General features: G+C 43.9%; 1 protein-coding gene across 4 annotated transcripts in view; it reads right to left on the reverse strand.

Annotated features, from left to right (window-relative positions):
• LOC140187611 (protein phosphatase 1 regulatory inhibitor subunit 16B-like) overlaps positions 1–20346 on the reverse strand; it is a 206997-nt gene that overhangs the window by 98640 nt on the left and 88011 nt on the right. For all 4 annotated transcript variants that reach the window (XM_072243113.1, XM_072243131.1, XM_072243141.1 and 1 more), the window contains exon 3: positions 2955–3025. In XM_072243113.1, coding sequence (XP_072099214.1) covers positions 2955–3025 — 71 coding nt within the window. The remainder of the gene's footprint in view (positions 1–2954; positions 3026–20346) is intronic.

Genomic DNA, 20346 nt, shown 5'->3' on the forward strand with positions numbered 1-20346 from the left:
GCTAATGGGCACGGTTCAAAGGCCCAAAAGGGCCTATTCTGCTCTATGTATTAATAAATAAATAAATACCATGCCCACGTGATCACTAAACTGGTAGCTTATAACTCACACAGGGTTTGGTGAGCACAATGTATCTGTCTAGTGGCATTATGCCCCAGCTACAGGACAATTCAATCAAAGGAAACCCATCCTGACAGCAACTGTTCATTGACACATCAACTAAATACTAAACATTTACAGCTCAGGTAGAATTTTTACCTGCTCCTTAAGTTTGTTCTAGCTGGGGATGGTAATTGGAATAAGCTCTCACTACTTCTTAAGTATTCCCACTGGTCTGTGTCTCAGATAGCCTCTGACAACCAAGTCCAGCTCATAGCCTTCACGTGTGGCTTAGCTACTAAGCCGGGTGGAACCGTTTCTACTGACAGGAGAAGAAAGGGCAAAGGCGGGTTACTGGCGCATTAAAACCAGTCGATTCGGCAGATGGGGCTCGTTAGCTGTGATCGGCAGCTCATCTAGGAAATCTCTGATCTCAAACCTCTGCTGCCTTGCTGCTAAATCCACTCGTGGGGTAAGTTTCAGGAGTAAACCCCAAGAGAAAAATCCAGAGCTGGACTCCCTGAGGCAGCCCTATATCGAGGTCAATGCTGACTGACAACTCCTGCAATGCTGCTGGTGCCAAACTATCAGTCTCTGCCGTTCCTTTGGAGCCATCAGATACATGGAGAGGGGGAGGTCGCTATGCGGGCAGAGATTTGAAAGTGGAAGGGGGAGGGGGAGATTCAAAATGATAGGAGAAGACAGGAGGGGGAGGGATGGAGCCAAGAGCTGGACAGGTGATTGGCAAAGGGGATATGAGAGGATCATGGGACAGGAGGTCCGGGGAGAAAGACAAGGGGGGGGGGGGACCCAGAGGCTGGGCAAGGGATATAGTCAGAGGAACAGAGAGAGAAAAAGGAGAGTGAGAGAAAGAATGTGTGTATAAAAATAAATAACGGATGGGGTACAAGGGGGAGGTGGGCATTAGCGGAAGTTAGTGCTCATACCATCAGGTTGGAGGCTACCCAGACAGAATATAAAGTGTTGTTCCTCCAACCTGAGTGCGGCTTCATCTTTACAGTAGAGGAGGCCGTGGATAGATATGTCAGAATGAGTATGGGATGTGGAATTAAAATGTGTGGCCACTGGGAGATCCTGCTTTCTCTGGCAGACAGAGCGTAGGTGTTCAGCAAGGCGGTCTCCCAGTCTGCGTCGGGTCTCGCCAATATATAAAAGGCCACATCGGGAGGACCGGACGCAGTATATCACCCCAGCCGACTCACAGGTGAAGTGTCGCCTCACCAGGAAGGACTGTCTGGGGCCCTGAATGGTGGTGAGGGAGGAAGTGTAAGGGCATGTGTAGCACTTGTTCCGCTTACAAGGATAAGTGCCAGGAGGGAGATCAGTGGGGAGGGATGGGGGAGACGAATGGACAAGGGAGTCGCGTAGGGAGCGATCCCTGCAGAAAGCAGGGAGGTGGAGGGAAAGATGTGCTTAGTGGTGGGATCCTGTTGGAGGTGGCAGAAGTTACCGAGAATAATATGTTGGACCCGGAGGCTGGCGGGGTGGTAGGTGAGGACCGGGGAACCGTATTCCTAGTGGGGTAGCTGGAGGATGGAGTGAGAGCAGATGTACGTGAAACGGGGGAGATGCGTTTGAGAGCAGAGTTGATAGCGGAGGAAGGGAAGCCCCTTTCTTTAAAAAAGGAGGACATCTCCCTCGTCCTGGAATGAAAAGCCTCATCCTGAGAGCAGATGCGGCGGAGACGGAGGAATTGCAAGAAGGGGATGGCATTTTTGCAAGCGACGGGTGAGAAGAGGAATAGTCCAGATAGCTGTGAGAGTCAGTAGGCTTATAGTAGACATCAGTGGATAAGCTATCTCCAGAGACAGAGACAGAAAGATCTAGAAAGGGGAGGGAGGTGTCGGAAATAGACCAGGTAAACTTGAGGGCAGGGTGAAAGTTGGAGGCAAAGTCAATAAAGTCAACAAGCTCAGCATGCGTGCAGGAAGCAGCACCAATGCAGTCGTCGATGTAGCGAAGGAAAAGTGGGGGACAGATACCAGAATATGCATGGAACATAGATTGTTCCACAAAGCCAACAAAAAGGCAGGCAGTAGCGGGAATTGAACCTGGGTTACTGGTACTGTAAAATGTCGTGCTAACCACTATGATACCATGCCGCCCCAGTTATTATATAACTTGATAACTTATTATATAGGTAAAACTTATTATTATTATATAGGTACAACTTACAACTTATAGGAAAGATGTCAATAAAATTGAGAGAGTACAGAGGAGGTTTACTAAAACGTTGCCTGGGTTTCATCTCCTAAGTTACAGAGAAAGGTTGAACAAGTTGGGCCTTTATTCTTTGGAGTGTAGAGGGTTGAGGGGGGACTTGATAGAGGTGTTTAAAATTATGAGGAGGATTGATAGAGTTGACATGGATAGGCTTTTTCCGTTGAGAAGGAGGAAGATTCAAACAAGAGGACATGAGTTGAGAGTTAAAGGGCAAAAGTTTAGGGGTAACATGAGGGAGAACTTCTTTACTCAGAGATTCGTAGCTGTGTGGAACAAGCTTCCAGCAGAAGTGGTTGAGGCAGGTTTGGTGTTGTCATTTAAAGTTAAATTGGATGGATATATGGACAGGAAAGGAATGGAGGGTTATGGGCTGAGTGCAGGTCGGTGGGACTAGGTGAGAGTAAGAGTCCGGCACGGACTAGAAGAGTCGAGATGGCCTGTTTCCATGCTGTAATTGTTATATGGTTATATGGTTATTCTTATTCATGTAACTTAAGACCCTAATGTCTAGTATCATTTCAGTATTCCTGTTGGAGGCTGCATCCAAAGGGGTCACTGTTGTCACAGCTGGCCACAAGAAATACACAGTGAATGGGAAGATTCCCCCTTACCTGATGTAATGCTGTGAGTCCATCTTCATTGCACAAATCTGGACTTATATTTCTCTTCAGTAAGAGGCTCACTGCAACAAAAACATAACAATTACAGTCAGAAAATCTCTGCTTTTAAGCTGATTTCCCCCAATTAAACAAAAAAGGAATGGAACATAGAACATAGAAATCTACAGCACATTACAGGCCCTTTGGCCCACAGTATTGTGCCGACCATGTAACCTACTCTAGAAACTGCCTTGAATTTCCTTAGCGCGTAACCCTCTATTTTTCAAAGCTCCGTTATCTATCTAAGAAGCTCTTAAAAGATCCTATTGTATCCGCAGAGACCCTATTGGATCTGCAAAGACCCTATTGTATCCGCAGGGGGAGGTTTATAGAATGATAGAGAACTGAAGGAGGGTATTCACTTTCACTTCTCTCCTACCTATTACCTCCCCCGGGACCCCCACTCCTTCCCTTTCTCCTATTGTCTACGCTTCGCTCCCATCAGATTCTTTCTTCAGCCTTTCCCACCCACTTGGCTTCACCTATCATCTTCTAGCTAGCCTCCTTCCACTTCCCCCACCTTTTTATTCTGTCATCTTCCCTCTTCCTACTCTGCCCTGAAGGAGGGTCTTGGTCCAAAATGTCCACTGTTCACTCTTTTCCATAGAGACATCCTAACCCTGTTCCTCCAGCGAGTTTGTGCCTGTGACTGAGGAGGATATTCAGCCCACTTTTCTCATGCTGGGTCTTTGGCAGAGTTTTGCCAATCAATCACCTCCATGCTCCCTCTGGGGATTCATCCAGTTCAATTTTGACAAATGATTCTGAATCTGCCTTTTGGTCAAAAGGCTTAGAGTACCACAGCTTGCTATGTACCTCAGTGCCACAGGAATTGTACGGTCTGCTTATAGGAGTGGAGTCATAGAACCAAGAGAGAGATACAACATAGGAACAAGCCCCTGTGCCGCTGAGTTGATACCAGTGATTAACCATCTATTTACATCAAAACTACACCAATCCCATTTTTTTTCCTTCCCCATAATCTAATCAACTCTCTCTGTATTCTACCACCATGACGTTTGAATGGTAGCAACACCAGCTGGTTCAGGAAAAGTTAATGACCTTTCAACCATCAGGCTCCTCCTTCTTTCTTTATTAATCTTTTTATTGATTTAAAAGGAACATAAATACAAACGAGGAGAATTATCTCAAATATATATATATCAATAACAACACGAACAGAGATTGAAATAGACATTATCAAAATCATACATAGTGTTAAGCTATTATATAAGATATAATAAAAAAGAAAAGAGCAATTCTCTCCTTATCAGTTCATGAAGAGGAAAGAAAAAACTTTGAATTTTAAATGAAGAAAAAGAAACCTCCACTACACTATACAAAAGGACTGGGCAGTCCATTCTGAGGATACGACCAAAAAAAAAGAAAGACTTTCTGATCAAATCTAAAACTTCGAAAAATAAATTGGAAGAGTAATAAATCAAATTAAATGAAAATATTGAATAAAAGGTCACCAGATTTGCTCAAATTTAAAGGATGTATCAAATGTCCGACTTCTTATTTTCTATACTTAAACAGGACATAATGGAGGAAAGCCAATAAAAGACAGTAGGTGGATTAGAATCCTTCCGCTTCAGTAAAATGGCTCTCCTAGCCAATAAAGTTGAAAAGGTTATCATATGTTGAGCAGAAATAGGAATATTTCCTAGTTTTGATGGGGTAATCAAATACTGCCACAAGTAAATTAGGTTGTAGGTCCAGATCCAGGACTTTTGATAATGTTTTAAAAACATCTGTCCAAAAATTGTCTAGCTTTATACAAGACCAAAACATCTGAGTTAAAGTGCCACCTCACTATTACAACTGTCACAAATAGGATTGATATTGGAAAAAATATGTGCTAGTTTATCATTTGACATATGGGCCCGATGCACCACCTTGAACTGTATCAAGGAATGATGAGCACAAATAGATGAGTTATTAACCAAATGAAGAATTTTACTCCATTGATTATCTGAAAATGACTCTTGAACTCCCAATTCCCAAGCACATTTAATTTTATCATTAGATATCATTCGTAAATTCAATATCTGTTTATAAAGTATAGCTATCAACCCTTCCTGAAGTGGTTTAAGCTGAAAAAGAGCATCTGTCATATTAAGTGGATACACAGAAGGGTAATTTGGTAGCAAACTATGTAAAAAATTCCTAATTTGTAAATATCTAAAGAAATGTACATTAGGTAAACATCAGGCTCCTGAACCCACATAAGTAACTTTACTCAACCCAATCCTGAATGGATTCTACAATCTCACTTTCAAGAACACTATAACCTATGTTTTCAGTTTTATTCAGTTTCCATTTTTTAAGTTTCTTTTATTTGTGCATTTTGTCTTCTTTTGCACATCAGTTGATTTTCAGTCTATGTGTGTAGCTTTTCATTGATTCTGTTATATTTCTCTGTTTTACTGTGAATGCCTGCATGAAAATGAATCTCAGAGTAGTACCATATTTATACATAGGCATCCGTTAGTCTCATGAGACCATAGATTTGCGCCTTGGAAGGTTTCCAGGGCGCAGGCCTGGGCAAGGTTGTATGGAAGACCAGCAGTTGCCCGTGCTGCAAGTCTCCCCTCCCCATGCCACCGATATTGTCCAAGGGAAGGTTATTAGGACACATACAGCTTGGCACCGGTGTTGTCGCAGAGCAATGTGTGGTTAAGTGCCTTGCTCAAGGACACACACGCTACCTCAGCCAAGGTTCGAACTAGCAAACTTCAGATCACTAGACGAACACCTTAACCACTTGGCTACGCGCCAACTACTGTATATGGTGATATATATGCGCTTTGAACTTTGATCTTTGAAACCACCTACATACCAGGTCCCATTTATAGAGGTGCAGTAACCTAGCAACCTGCACATATTTGGGATGTAGGAGGAAAATAGCAGCATAGTGGTTAGCACAACACTTTACAGTACCAGTGACCAGGGTTCAATTCCCGCCACTGCCTCAAAGGAGTTTGTACATTCTCCCTGTGACCGCATGGGTTCCCTCCCACAGTCCGAAGATGTACTGGTTGGTAGGTTAATTGGTCATTGTAAACTGGCCTGTGATTAAGCTAGGGGCTGCTGGGCGGCATGGCTCAAAGGACCATAAGGGCCTACTCTGCGCAGAATCTCAATAAAATCAATAAATAAAATGAGATGGAGTGCCTGTAAGAAGCCCACACAATCACAGAGATCATGAATAGATTCCTCAGAGACAGCACCTGAAGTCAGCATCAAACAAAATCTCTGGTGCTCTCATGGCAAAACTTAAGAAGAGGGCATATCCCAAGGTCAAATCCTGAAACTGTGGGCTTTGCAGAGCAAGTTCCTACGTTCCTCTGACAGTTTATGAACACATGAAAACAGTTAACATGCTCTTTACATTAAAGAGTCCAGTTACATGTGATTTAACTCACATCACTTGGAAAAGTGACATAGCATGGATTTGGACCCAGTTTCCCAATGTTGAGGAAGACAAATTTAGCACCATTCAATTGCATCGATTAAGAGGCACATGGACAGGCAACGAAGGAGGGATATGAACCTTCTGTGGGCAGAGGAATTAGGTTATGTTGGCATAAAGGTCAGGCAGAAAATACATCAGATTGAAAGCATGTACCACCATGCTGAAGGAGAGTGTCTATCCTGCAATTTATCAGACTCTTGAATGTGCCACTCAATCGCAAAAAAGATGAAATCTTGATCTTCCAATCTACCTCATTGTGCACCTTGCATTTTACTTGTCTGCACTGCACTTTCTCTGTAATTGAACACTACATTCTGTGTTCTGTGAATTTTACAACATCAATGCACTTGAGTATGAAATCGTCTTGGGTGGTGGGGAGGAGAAACGGCTGTATCTCAACTAAAGGAGGTGTAAGGCACTCCTTCTCTTCTGCTAAATAATAGAAGGATGTATTTTTTTATGTAAAGAGTATAATCTTCAGTATACAAGCATTAATTTTAAATGTAACAGATATGAATTATAGTTCATGAAAGCATTTTATTTTCTTTGAACTTTGCGGATCTAATTACTCTTCAGCAAGGAACTGCGCTCAGCAACACCACCAGTCATAAATCTGCTGATAATTTAAAATAAGCTAGGTGCCTTTTGGGTGGCAGAGTGGAGATATGTCTCTACCAAAAGAGATGTAAGGTACTCCTTCCCTCTGCTAGACTGAAGGTCACCCTTGGGCAAGGTGTAGCATCTGCTTAGCAACACCCCAACCCCACTCCCGATCAGAGTGACGTGAAGCCAAGAGAACAGGAGGTGGATGGTTGTATGAGCAGCTGGTGTATATCACAAGTCCTGATTATGTGACCACTGATGCCAGGTATACAGTCTCTGAAGAGTATTGATAATGGCTGGGTTCACGCATCCTGTAAAGACACTGCCCAGAAGAAGGTAATGGGAAACCAATTTACCAAGAAAACCCATGATCACAGAAAGACCATGATTGCCCATGTCATACAACACAGCACATAATGAATGACTGAAAGAAATAATCTCTCAAAGGCTCTCGTAAACTTCTGTGATTAAATAATGCCCTTTGTGAGGAAAGTTTCCAGGCAGACCCAACTCACAGAGGCGTACACAAGGTTAGGTGGTGTGAGAGCAAGCGGGATCTTCTCCTGGGATGACTAGCTGAAACGTTTCTGAAAGCTTGTAAGGTGGCGCCGCAGTAGCGACTCTTTATGTGCAGTCCCGAAGGAAATAGTCCAATTCTTCCCATTTAGGACTACTACAGGTGAAACCTACAGTTGTGCATTCAGAAATGCTCTTCTCCACACCACCTTTGTAACTCGTGGCTATTTGAGTTACTGTCACCCTGAGCCAGTCTGGCCATTCTCCTCTAACCTCTCTCATTAACAAGGAGTTTTCATCCACAGACTTGCCGCTGACTGGATGTTTTTTGTTTCTCGCACCATTCTCTGGAAACTCTAGATTTTGTGCGTGAAAATCCCAGGAGATCTCCAGTTTCTGAGATACTCAAACCACCCCATCCAGCACCAACAATAATTCCACAGCCAATATCACTTAGATCACATTTCTCCTTCATTCTAATGTTTTGTCCAAACAACAATTGAACTTCTTGACCACGTCTGCATGCTTTTGTGCATTGAGCTGCTGCCACATGTTTGCTGATTAGATATTTCCATTAACGAGGTGCACTTTATACTTTATTGTCGCCAAACAATTGATACTGGAGTGTACAATCATCACAGCAATATTTGATTCTGCTCTTTGTGCTCCCTGGAGTACAAATCGATAGTAAATATTAAAAATTTAAATTATAAATCATAAATAGAAAATAGAAAAGGAAAAGTAAGGTAGTGCAAAAAAACCGAGAGGCAGGTCCGGATATTTGGAGGGTATGGCCCAGGTCTGGGTACAGGTGTACCTAATAGAGTGGCCACTGGGTGTAATTCATTCTGATGCACTCATGCTATAGTGAACAAGATGGAGTATTGTTGGTGGCTCTGAGAATGTCCTCAGAAGGCACCTTCTTTGCACCATCTGAAACTTTCTCCTATAGAGTCACACAGCAAGGAAATGGGCCCTTCAGCCTATCTAGTCAATGACAACCAAGATTCTCAGCTAAACTAGTCCCATTTGCCCACATTTGGCCCGTATTCCTCTAAAACTCTCCTATCCATGCACATTTTAAATGTTGTTAATGTACCTGCCTCAACCACTTCCACTGGCATCTTATTTTCTATAAAGACCACCCTTTTGTCGTAGGTCCCTATTAAATCTTTCCCCTCTCTCCTCAAACCTATACCTTCTAGTTCCTAATTCCCAAAGCCTAGGAAAAAGACTGTCCATATTCACCCTATCTATGGCCCTCAGGATTTTATTCACCTTTATAAGTACACTCTTCTTTTTCCTACCCTCCAATGAAGAATGTCTCAGTCTGCTCAGCCTCTCTCCATAACTCAGTCCCTTGATCCTGGCACCATCCTCGTAAATTTCCTCCACAGCTTAACCAAAACTGAACACACCATTCCAAAGCAACGCGTACAAAACACTGGAGGAACTTGCAGGTCAGGCAGCATCATATGGCAATGATGTTCTGGGCCGAGACCCTTCATCGGACCCTCTATTCCAAATGTGACCTCACCAACATCTCGTACAACTGCAACATAACATCCCAACTTCTACACTCATTGACCTGACTGATGAAGGCCAACACACCAAAACCCTTCTTCACTGCTCTGTCCACCTGCAACATCACTTCTACGGGATCCATGTACTTGCACTCTAGGTTCCCTCCATGTTCCTCTGCATCAGGAGTTCCCAATCTTTTTTATGCCATGGACCAATGAAATTAAGCAAGAGGTCCCTGGACCCCAATTGGGAAATCCTGTAAGATGGTGATTATAAATGTCTACAGTGCTCTAACTGCTACCCAAACAATATTTTATTCAGTCCTGGTATAAGAACCTTCCTGCCTCTTGCATTATATTGCCATGACAGAAGAACTTTGATGAAGCACTGTCCACTTTCCTTTTATATCAGAGAGCCAAAATGTCTTTTTAGAACAGGCCTGGCAAACATATCTCATATGGTGTTCAAGTAATTGTGTGCATAGATCACTGCCATATCTTACTGGAAGAGAGACAAATTCTTAATTGCTTCTGAAATTGCATCTGTAGGTAAAGACTGAGAGGTCTGAACTGTTGCCCAATTAATTGTTTCTATAAAACCATTTTAATGTACTGAAGGAGAAGGAAAATTCTGATTTTAAACCTCCAGTGCCTTGTGGCCATACCCACCCATGGGAAAGGCTTCAGGAGTAAAGCCCGAGGAAGAAATCTGGAGCCGGGGTCCCTAAGGCAGTTTGATGTTGTTTACAACTTCACTCCGACAACCTCTGCAACAACACTGGTGCCAAGCTGTATCAGCGCTTGCCCTTCCCTTGGATTACATCAGTGACGTAGAGAGAGGGAACCTGCTGCATGAGCCACAGCCGGTTCTTCAAATCTACCCGCCCAGGCTTGCGCCCTGGGGAGGACACAGTCCACCAGAGGGCCAAACCCATGGTCCCCTGGGAATGACAGCTGCCTACTACTAATGTATTGAACAGCTCTCACGATCATATCATGTGACTTCAAATTCAGATTCATTTATTCATCACATCTACATGGAAGCTTTCGTCTCAAAGTTTCAAGTAAATTTATTATCAAAGTATGTCTATGTCACTGTACAATACCCTGAGACTCATTTTCTTTCACATATTCACAGTAAAATAAAGAAATACAACAGAATCACTAATAAACTACACTCAAGGATGGACAATCAATGTGCAAGTGAAGACAAATTGTGCAAAAGCAAAAATAAGCCAAGTAATAAATAAATAATATTGAAAACATGAGTTGTTGAGTCCTTGTGGAATCAGTAGTGTTGAGGTGAGAGAAGTTCTCCAAGCTGGTTCAGGAGCCTGAACCTGGTGGTGTGAGTCCTGAGGCTCCTATATCTCCTTCCTGATGCTAGCAGTAAGAAGTGAGCAATGGCTGGATGGTGGGGGTCCTTGATGATGGATGCTGCTTCCTTGCAGCAGTGCTCCTTTTAAATGTGCTCAATAGTGGGGAGGGCTTTGTCTGTGGTAGCACAGGCTGTGTCCGCCAGTTTTTGTAGACTTTTCAAGGAGTACTTGCATTTTCTCTTGTTGAGATGCTCTGGGCTTGGCAGAGGTATTACTTGGCCTTTATCAGCCTGACCTCCAAGAGGATCACAGCATTGTCACAGTATGGAGGCTTGTGTGCCTCAATGTCCCAGAGAACTATGTTGGCTGCAATCAGGGCTTCATGCTTTGTCTTTTGGTAGGGTCACTCATGCCAAGCAGGTGAACGAGTAGAGACCAGACTAAGAGTGATCCATCAGTCCTCCAAGTTCAGAGGTTTGGCCTGGGACTAACAATCTTAACTGGTAAAACAAAATTGTTATGGAAACAGCAATGAAGAATCCTTCTACATCCGAATGCAATGGTATTCCTGAATGCCAACGGCATCACCAGCCTGAGCTTCATTGTTGTCTCGCCTTTGCTGTATGAGGGCAAGGACTAATTCAAGTAGAAATCTGAGGAAAAAACATTTATATCCAACAATCCCAATAAATTTTAAAAAAACTTTTTCAATCTCCTGCATTCTCCAGAGGAAGCAAACTTTACTTTTACAGGATGAGAGACAGATGTTTATTTCCCTAATGCTTGCAGCCAAGTGCGCTAACATGATTACAGACACCGTGAGAAAAGCCTGTGGAAAGATTAGTGTTGACAGACTAGTTGCCACTTCTGGCAGGTTTAGTAACGATCACAAAATAATTAATACGAAGCACCATCACAAGGTGAGAACATGCATCTTTTCACAGTTTCCTACAGCTTTATTACCCACCCTCACCATGATCACAGAGCCCATCCCTTCCTCCGTACTTGACCCATATCATTCAGACCAAGGGAATACACAACAAGTTCCAGTTGTGGTTGAGCGTTTTCATTGCCTTTGAAAATGCATTTCTGTGCAGATTAAATAACTTGCAGTGAAATGTTAAGGGAAGAGGAGAAAAGGAGCCTATTGTGCTGATTTAAATCTCCCTCTAATGTATTACTCGAGACCCTGAGGTTTATAGTTCTACAATTCACAATCAGTGGCCACATTATTAGTTACCTCCTGTACCAAGTGAAGTGGCCACTGTGTGTATGCTCGTGGCCTTCTATTGCCATAGCCTATCCACCTCAAGGTTCGACATTTTGTGTGTTCAGAGATGCTCTTCTGCACACCACAGTTGTAACACATGGTTATTTGAGCTACTGTTGCCTTCCTGTCAGCTTGAACCAGTCTAGCCATTCTCCTCTGACCTCTCTCACTAACAATGCAATTTTTGCCCCCAGCACTGCAGCTCACTTGGATGTTTTTTTTTGTTGTTTTTTGCACCATTCTCTGTAAACTCTAGAGCAGGAGTTCCCAACCTAGGGTCCACGGTTCCCTCAGTTAATGGTAGGGGTCCAAGGCATAAAAAAGGTTTGGAACTGCTGCTCTAGTGACTATTGCATGTGAAAATCCCTAGAGGTTAGCAGTTTCTGAGATACTCAAACCACCCCATCTGGCACCAGCAATCATTCCACCATCAAAGTAACTTAGATCAGATTTCTTCCCCATTCTGATGTTTGGTCTGAACAACGACTGAACATCTTGACCATGTCTGCATGTTTTTATGCATTGAGTTACTGCCATATGATTAGCTGATTCGATATTTGTATTAACAAGGTGTACAGGAGTACCTAACAAAGTGGCCACTGAGTGTATGTTTTTCTTCCCAAGGTGGAAAGCAAGCTGGTGATTTTAAAATTTGCTCCTTTGTTTTGCAATTTTTCTTCAGCCTCGCCCCAACCTGCTTCTGAAATCTCCTTCTACCTTGCAATCCTTATACTCTGCCAAATCTAGCCTCTCCTTCAGCCTTAGATTTAATGGATCTCCTTTGTCAGAAGTGGCCTCAGCTCTCAACTTGCTCAATCCTTGAATCCCTCCACATCTCTATCTCTCCCTCTTCTCCTGCAAAGCACTTCTTAAAAACCTACCTCCTTGGCAAAGAATTTATTCATCTGCCCAAATATTTCTAAGTGGTCAATGTTAAAATTAATTTGATAACTCTCCTGTGGAATGGTTTGGAAAATTTTGAACGTTAATGATGTTGAATAAATATAGTTGTGTTTGTTGTTCCTTGGTTCAGTTGCTAAGAAGCAGGTTCTGGTGACTTTTAACCCTTTTATCCTCCCCGCCAGATTAGGTAGCTCTTTTGGAGACATCATTAAGAAAGTCCAGACTGAAAGGACCAGATGGGTCCAGACAGAATCTTCCATCAGATGGACTTATTGATTCTGGAGATTCTGGAGATCTGGGTCTATCCACTATTCGATGCTTCTCACTTATGGTTATGAAACTCATCAAAACTCCCACTCTGTCCCTGAACCCCTTAACTGATCCTATCTGGCTACATAACAGCTTGGCATGGCAATTGCTCTGCATGTGATCGCAAGAAGCTCCAATGAGTTTTGTGGACACAACTCAGCACATTGCAAAATCTGCCTCCCCTCTGTGGACTCTGTCTATACTTCCCACTATAACAGTAAAGCAGCCAACCAAATCAAAGACGCTACCCACTCTGCATATCCTCTCTTCTCCCCTGTTCCATCAGGCAGAAAGTACAAAAAAAATGTCTGGCATGGTCTTTGAGCCCAGTCTTGGTGAAGAATACTCACAACACGCTGGAGGAACTCAGCAGGTCGGGCAGCATCGGTGGAAAAGATCCATGTATCCCTTTAAGCGCAAGTGCTACACCTGTCCCTACACCTCCTCTCTTGCCACCATTCAGGGCCCCAAACAGTCCTTCCAAGTGAGGCAACACTTCACTTGTGAATCTGTTGGGGTCGTCTATTGCATCCAGTGCTCCCGGTGTGGCCTCCTCTACGTCAGTGAAACCCGACGCAGATTGGGGGACCGCTTTGTCGAGCACCTCCACTCCATCCGCCACAATAGACAGGATCTCCCAGTAGCCACCCACTTCAACTCTGCTTCACATTCCCATTCAGATATGTCAATACCTGGCCTCCTCTACTGCCATGATGAGGCTAAACTCAGGTTGGAGGAGCAATACCTCATATACTGTCTTGGTAGTCTCCAGCCCCTTGGTATGAACATAGAATTCTCCAACTTCCGGTAATTCCCTCCCCCTCCCCCTCCCCCTCCCTTCCTCTATCCCTATGTCACTCTGCCCCCTCCCCCAGCTGCCTATCACCTCCCTCATGGTTCCGCCTCCTTCTACTACCCATTGTGTTTTCCCCTATTCCTTCTTCACCTTTCCTGCCTAAACCCTCCCTGCCTCCCCTCCCCCACCACCTTATCTTTCCCCTTACTGGTTTTTCACCTGGAATCTACCAGCCTTCTCCTTCCCACCTTCCCCCCACCTTCTTTATAGGGCCTCTGCCCCTTCCCTCTTCAGTCCCGATCTTTTCCACGGATGCTGCCCGACCTGCTGAGTTCCTCCAGCGTGTTGTGAGTGTTGCTTTGACCCCAGCATCTGCAGATTATTTTGTGTTGGTAAAGAATAGGTGGATTTAACCCATTTTAGAATCAAATTACTAAAAAACTCTATCCTTGGAGCACTTGTGATTATCGAACTGTGGAGCTTTCTAAGTCACCCAGAACAATCATTTTCAAAACATGTATAATCCACTTGAGTTTGGGTTCTAATACAACAACTTAATCTTCTCAGGAAAAATCTTATCTAAATAACTGCTTATCTCCATAAGTAAAGGCAGCAACAGGCTACATTAGCTACAGTACTGTGCTTACAATGGCAACAAGAGCAAGCTCAAGTTAATACAGCAGCCATGCCGTGTGAGGAGATTATATCTTCTGGTGACGCTCAGTAAAATTATCCTGTATCCTCCCTAGTAATTTTCACTTGCTTCGGTTTTGCTTTGTGCCAAGTTATTTGTCCCTCTCTGAGGTGGAGATTTATTTGGCCTTGACATCATTTGGGTGGGGGAGGTGAATTTTGGGAAGTGTTTCCATTCCAGATCGGTAAGAGGTAAGAGATGTGCTTATTCTAGTTCCTTTCACGCCCTTGGGAGAGCACTTTACAGCCAGCAAGTTAGTTTCTGCAGCATGGTTACTGTTGTAATCTTCTCCAAGGATCATCACCCGGTTCAGCTGGAGAGGTTTGTGAATGCCTGAGACCCCCGTCTGCAGTTGAGCCATCTGGCACTTAGCTCCTGTAGGGTCATTCACAGCAGTAAAGTCAAGGGGGGGGGGGTTCCAGACAAACAGCGATCCAACCAAGACCTCAGGCAGAAGATGGTGACTCATCACAACGCCAGAGGAAGGCTGTGGCAGTAAAGGGACCCCAGTTGTCCCACTATGTAGATCACGGATCAGCCTCGACAGGCACCAGAGGACCCACCAGTAGGCAACCTCTTTAGAAACATCATACTCAACTTGAGTGATCACATTACTACTGCTGTAATATAGGGAGTATGGTAGTCTGGCTTGTACACAGCAAGCTCTCACAATCACCAATCAAGAATAACTGGATGTTAAGTTTTAATAATGTTGGATGAGAGACAGATATGGAGAATTCCCATCCCCTGCTGTTTCTTTGGAAGAGCTCCCTGGAATCTTCTGACTTCATCTGCACTGGCAAGCAAAGCATTGGTTTCACATCTTTGGCCTCAACATGAATTGCTGGTGCTTTCCTTTTCCTTCCACAGATACTACCAAACTTACTGAGATCTTCCGGCAGTTTATCTTTTTTGCTTCAGATTCCAGTGTCTTATTTCTCAATTCAGTTTCTGTTTGTTGATTTCTGCCAAAACTGTACATCCGTTGGGGTTAGATGAGGACATGATTTGACTTGATTGCACCGAGCAGTTAAAACTCAAGTCTGCACTATCATAACAGGGTGACCTATCCTTCTCAAGGGATCTAATTCCTTTAGACACAATGATAATTATGATAGATCTGTAGGGCAGAGCTGACCCTGATAGGTTACCAAGCAAAGAATCAAATGCAGAACTTGTCTGAATTACCCCAAAAGGCTTGCATAGAATAGCCTTGCAGAAAATAAAACAACACTGGCCCCTTACTTAAGCGGAGCAGCTCTGATGTGGTAGCCTGGCTGAAAGCTTGATTAAACTCTAAGGAGCTTAAAGGAAAATCAAATTGTCATGTTATTGTTTGGACCAGTTTTGTACCTCCTGTACATAATAAAGTGGACACAGTGTATTTCTTATGTTTGTGGTCTTCTACTGCTGAAGCTCATCCAGTTCAAGGTTTGACGTGTTGTGCATTCAGAGATGCTCTTCTGCACACCACTGTGATAACTCATGGTAATCTGAGTCACTATTGCCTCCCTGTTAGCTTCAACCAGTCTGGCCATTCTCCACTGACCTCTCTCATTAACAAGGCATTTTCACCCACGGGACTATCACAAACTGGACGTTTTTTCTGTTTTTCACACCACTCTCACTAAACTCCAGAGACAGTTGTGTATGAAAATCACAGATGATCAGCAGTTTCTGAGATACTCAAACCACCCCATCTGACACCAACAATCATTCCACCGTCAAAGTCACTTTGATCATATGTCTTCCCCATTCTGATGTTTGGTCTGAGCAACAACTGAACCTCTTGACCGTATCTACGTGTTTTTATGCATTAAATTGCTGCCACATGATTTGCTGATTAGACATTTGCATTAACGAGCAGGTGTACAAGTGTATCTAATAAAGTGGCTACCAAGTGTAAATAGGAGTGTCCAGAGGTTGCAAGAGGTTTTGAGTGTACTAGCACAGACAGAATGTCTAGACAAGAGAGACACACATTCAGGGCAACTTTCCCCATGGCTACTGCATATCAAGTAGGGGAGATGTTTGGTTGGCAAACATAAGCTGTGGAATGGATTTTAGAACTTATCAAATATTGAAAGGCCTCTATAGAGTGGATGTGGAGAGGACATTTCCTACAGTGAGTGAGTCTAGGACCAGTGCACACAGACTCAGAGTAGAGGGAAGTCCATTTAGAACAGTGGTAAAGCGGAATTTATTTAGCCAGAGGGTGGTGACTCTGTGGAATTAATTTCCGCAGATGGCTGAAGAGACCAAGTAACTGCGTATATTTACGGTGGAAACAAGAGAAAATCTGCAGATGCTGGAAATCCAAGCCACACACATAAAATGCTGGAGGAATCAGCAGGCCAGGGAGCAGCTATGGAAAAGAGTACAGTCGATGTTTCAGGACTGAGACCCTTTGGTAGGATACACCTGCTGAGGTTGATAAGGTGGAGGCTAATTAGACAGAGAATCAAAGGTCACCAGGAGAAGGCAAGGGAACGGGGTTGAGAGAGATTAATGAGCTGAATGGCCTATATCTATGGCTATGCCTTATGGTCTTGTGATTATTATTTGAAAGATTGGATAAAAGTTGCAACATTAATAAAGGAAATACTTTGTTCACTTCTCACCAATGTTATTTATTTAGAAAGCACCTAACGCCATGCACGAATTATCTTCCACCACATCAATTTTGCTGTGCAGCATGTTAGACTGGAAAAGCACCACACAGTAGGCAGAACTAATCAATTCCACTACCAATGGATCAGTCTAACACAACTAGTTGAAAATGGAGGTGAACAATTTAGCAAACAAAGAGAGTAAGATTCTCAAGCAGCAAGATTGAGCTGGACCTGATGAAGGATTTCGGCCCGGAACATTGACCATTTATTCTCCTCCATAGATGCTGCCTGACTTGCTGAGTTCCTCCAGCATTTTGTCTGTGCAACCCCCTTGACATGCATCCTGTCCACAATCTTAAACATTCATTCCCTCTACCACAAGCACACCATGACTGTTTAATCTATCAACCATCCTGTCTTCTCTATGACCATGAAGAACAAGGGCAGTAAATGCATGAGAATTGCGGGATCCGCTCCAAATCGTGCACCATCCTGCCTTGGAAGTGTACTGCTGTTACTTCCTCATTGCTCAATGCGAAGTCTGGTACTCCCTGTTCAACAGCACTGACACCAGTTCAAAATAGAAGATCCTTGTTACTTTCCCAAGAGCAATTCATGAAAGGCTAGACCTGTCAGAGATTTGAAATGAATTTTAAGAAAAGCTGTTTCAAGCTGTCTCGGAGAATGAACACGAGTTCCCTGTGGCTAACTTATTATATATAAGATGATAAGAGGCAATGATAGAGTGGACTGTCAGTGCTTTGTTCCCAGTGTGGAAATGGTTAACAGGAAAGGGCATGAACTTAGTGTGATTGGAGGGCAGTATAGGGGGGATGTCAGGGGTAAGTTTTTTACCACACAGAGAGGAGTGGTGTCATGGAATGCCCTGCCAGGAGCGTTGGTAGATTAGAGACATTTAAGATACTATTGGATGGGAACATGGATGTTAGAAAAACGGAAGCTATGCAGGCGGAGAGCATCAAATTGATCTTAGAGTAGCATGAAAGTTCAGCACGACATTCCAGCGGCAAGAACAGGCCACAGCAGCAAGGTTCCTCGCAGATTGGCGATGCTTGTTTAAAAGTACAGAAGGGCCAAGCAGGGCAGCCATTGTTGGGAGTAGGTTGGTGGTGAGAGTAGGGGTGTCAGGCTTTGGCTCAAAGGAGTCCTCAGCTCAAAGGAGGCGTTGGCTCTGGGTAAGTTTCTGTTAAGGTTCCTGTTTTTCTTTCTCTTACTGTGCCGTGTAGTAAATGGCCATTGTATGTTCTTCATGCTGGATGTTGAATCCTGGGAGACCCAGAGTCTCCCAGGAAACTACATCTGTGTGAAGTGCATCCGGCTGCAGCTCCTTGAAGACTTTGTTAGTGATCTGGAGCAGCAGCTGGATGACCTTCGGCTTGTACGGGGGAGTGAGGAGATCATTGATCAGGGTTATAGGGAAGTAGTCACCACGAAGTTGCAGGAGGCGGGTGGCTGGGTGACTGTCAGGAGAAAGAATGGGAAGGTGAATAGACAGTTAGTGCAGAGCACCTCGTGGCCATTCCCCTCAAAAATAAGTATACCACATTGGATACTGTTGTGGGGATGACCTCCCGGGGGAATACCACAGAGACCAGGTTACTGGCACTGAGTATAGGTCCATGGTGCAGAAAGGAAAGAGGGAGAAAAAGGGAGTGATAGTGTTAGGGGACTCGATAGTCAGGGGAGCAGACAGGAGATTCCGTGGATGTGAATGGGACACCCAAGTGGTATGTTGTCTCCCAGGTGCCAGGGTCAGGGACATCTAAGCTCACATCCACAGCATTTTGGAGAGGGAGAGAGAGCAGCCAGATGTCTTGGTACATATTGGTATCAATGACATAGGAAAGAAAAGCAAAGAGGTTCTGAAAGGAGAATTTAGAGAGCTAGGTAGAAAGCTGAGAAGCAGGCTCTCTCAGGTAGTTCAGAGGAGGTTCACAAGAAGGATTCCAGGAATGAAAGGGTTATCATTTGAGAAACATTTGATGGCTCTGGATCTGAACTCACTGGAATTTAGAAGGATGAGGGAGATCTCATTGAAACCTTTCAAATGTTGAAAGGCCTAGACAGAGTAGACGTGGAAAGGATGCTTCCCACGATGGGGGAGTCTAGGACAACAGGGCACAGCCTCAGGATAGAGGGACATCAATTTAAAACAGAGATGCAGAGAAATTTCTTGAGCCAGAGGGTGGTGAATTTGCATAATTTATTACCACAGGCAGCTGGGGAGACCAAGTCATTGGGTCTATTTAAGGCAGAGATTGATAGTTCTTGATTGGACACATCAAAGGATACGGGGAGAAAGCCTGGGAGTGGGGAATAAAGGATCAGCCATGATTGAATGGCAGAGTAGACTCGATGGGCCAAATGGCCTAATTCTGCTCCTATGTCTTATAGTCTAACATTGTGGGCTGAAGGGCCTGTACTAGGCTGGTATCATATAATTATTATCGGTGTTTTTGAAAGCCATGAAGCTGTCACAGGAAAGTAGCAGGACAGGAAGGGAGTAGAAGCCTGTATAAGAAGGTGGGAAGGGATACAATCTTCACAGAGGGTGAGCAGTGAGAGAAAGTCTCCAGGTCAAAGAGAAGAGCTGTATCTCGAAGTGACTTTGTGGTGGAGGGGAAATCATTAAGACAAAGGGGTTAAAAATCATTTTCTGCTCTGCTCTCCTTAGTTCTCTGTGGACCATTTTTGTTGTTTGGTTTCACGGGCTCCAACGACCTTTGATTATTCAGTGAAATGTTCTTCATCTTTGAGGGCATGCACTGAGGTCCCAATACCCACACTTGCATCACCAGACTGTGATCAGGAGCAGAAATCCTAATTGATGCAGTTCTCATTCCAGTCTCCATCTCTTCAAATTTGTGGTTATGATTAGCTTTAGTTGTCACACGTGCATCAAAACATAGTGAAAAGCGCTCTGCTCTGTCAAATCAAATTAAATCAGCAAGGATCGTGCTCAAGTGAGCAAGTGTCACCACACTCTCAGTGCTAACATGGTATGTCCACAAGTCTCTAAGTCTATGCCTTTGGAATGTGGGAGGAAACCAGAGCACCCAGAGAAAACTCACAGGGACAGGGCCCCGATCTTATAGCTAGTACTGCAAAGGGTGCAGCCCCCTACTATTGATGTGAAGAAGGCTGCACTTATTACTGAAAGCCACTGCCTTGACAGGATTACATTGACTCATCATCCTGAGACTTGACTTATTTTGCATAATTTCCATTTTCCTTATGACATAGAAGACCATTCAGCCCATCAGATCTGAGTCAACAAGCAAACCCACTGATTTCCCTGTG

The sequence above is a fragment of the Mobula birostris genome, chromosome 2, assembly GCF_030028105.1.
Source record: "Mobula birostris isolate sMobBir1 chromosome 2, sMobBir1.hap1, whole genome shotgun sequence".
Lineage (NCBI taxonomy): Eukaryota > Metazoa > Chordata > Chondrichthyes > Myliobatiformes > Myliobatidae > Mobula > Mobula birostris.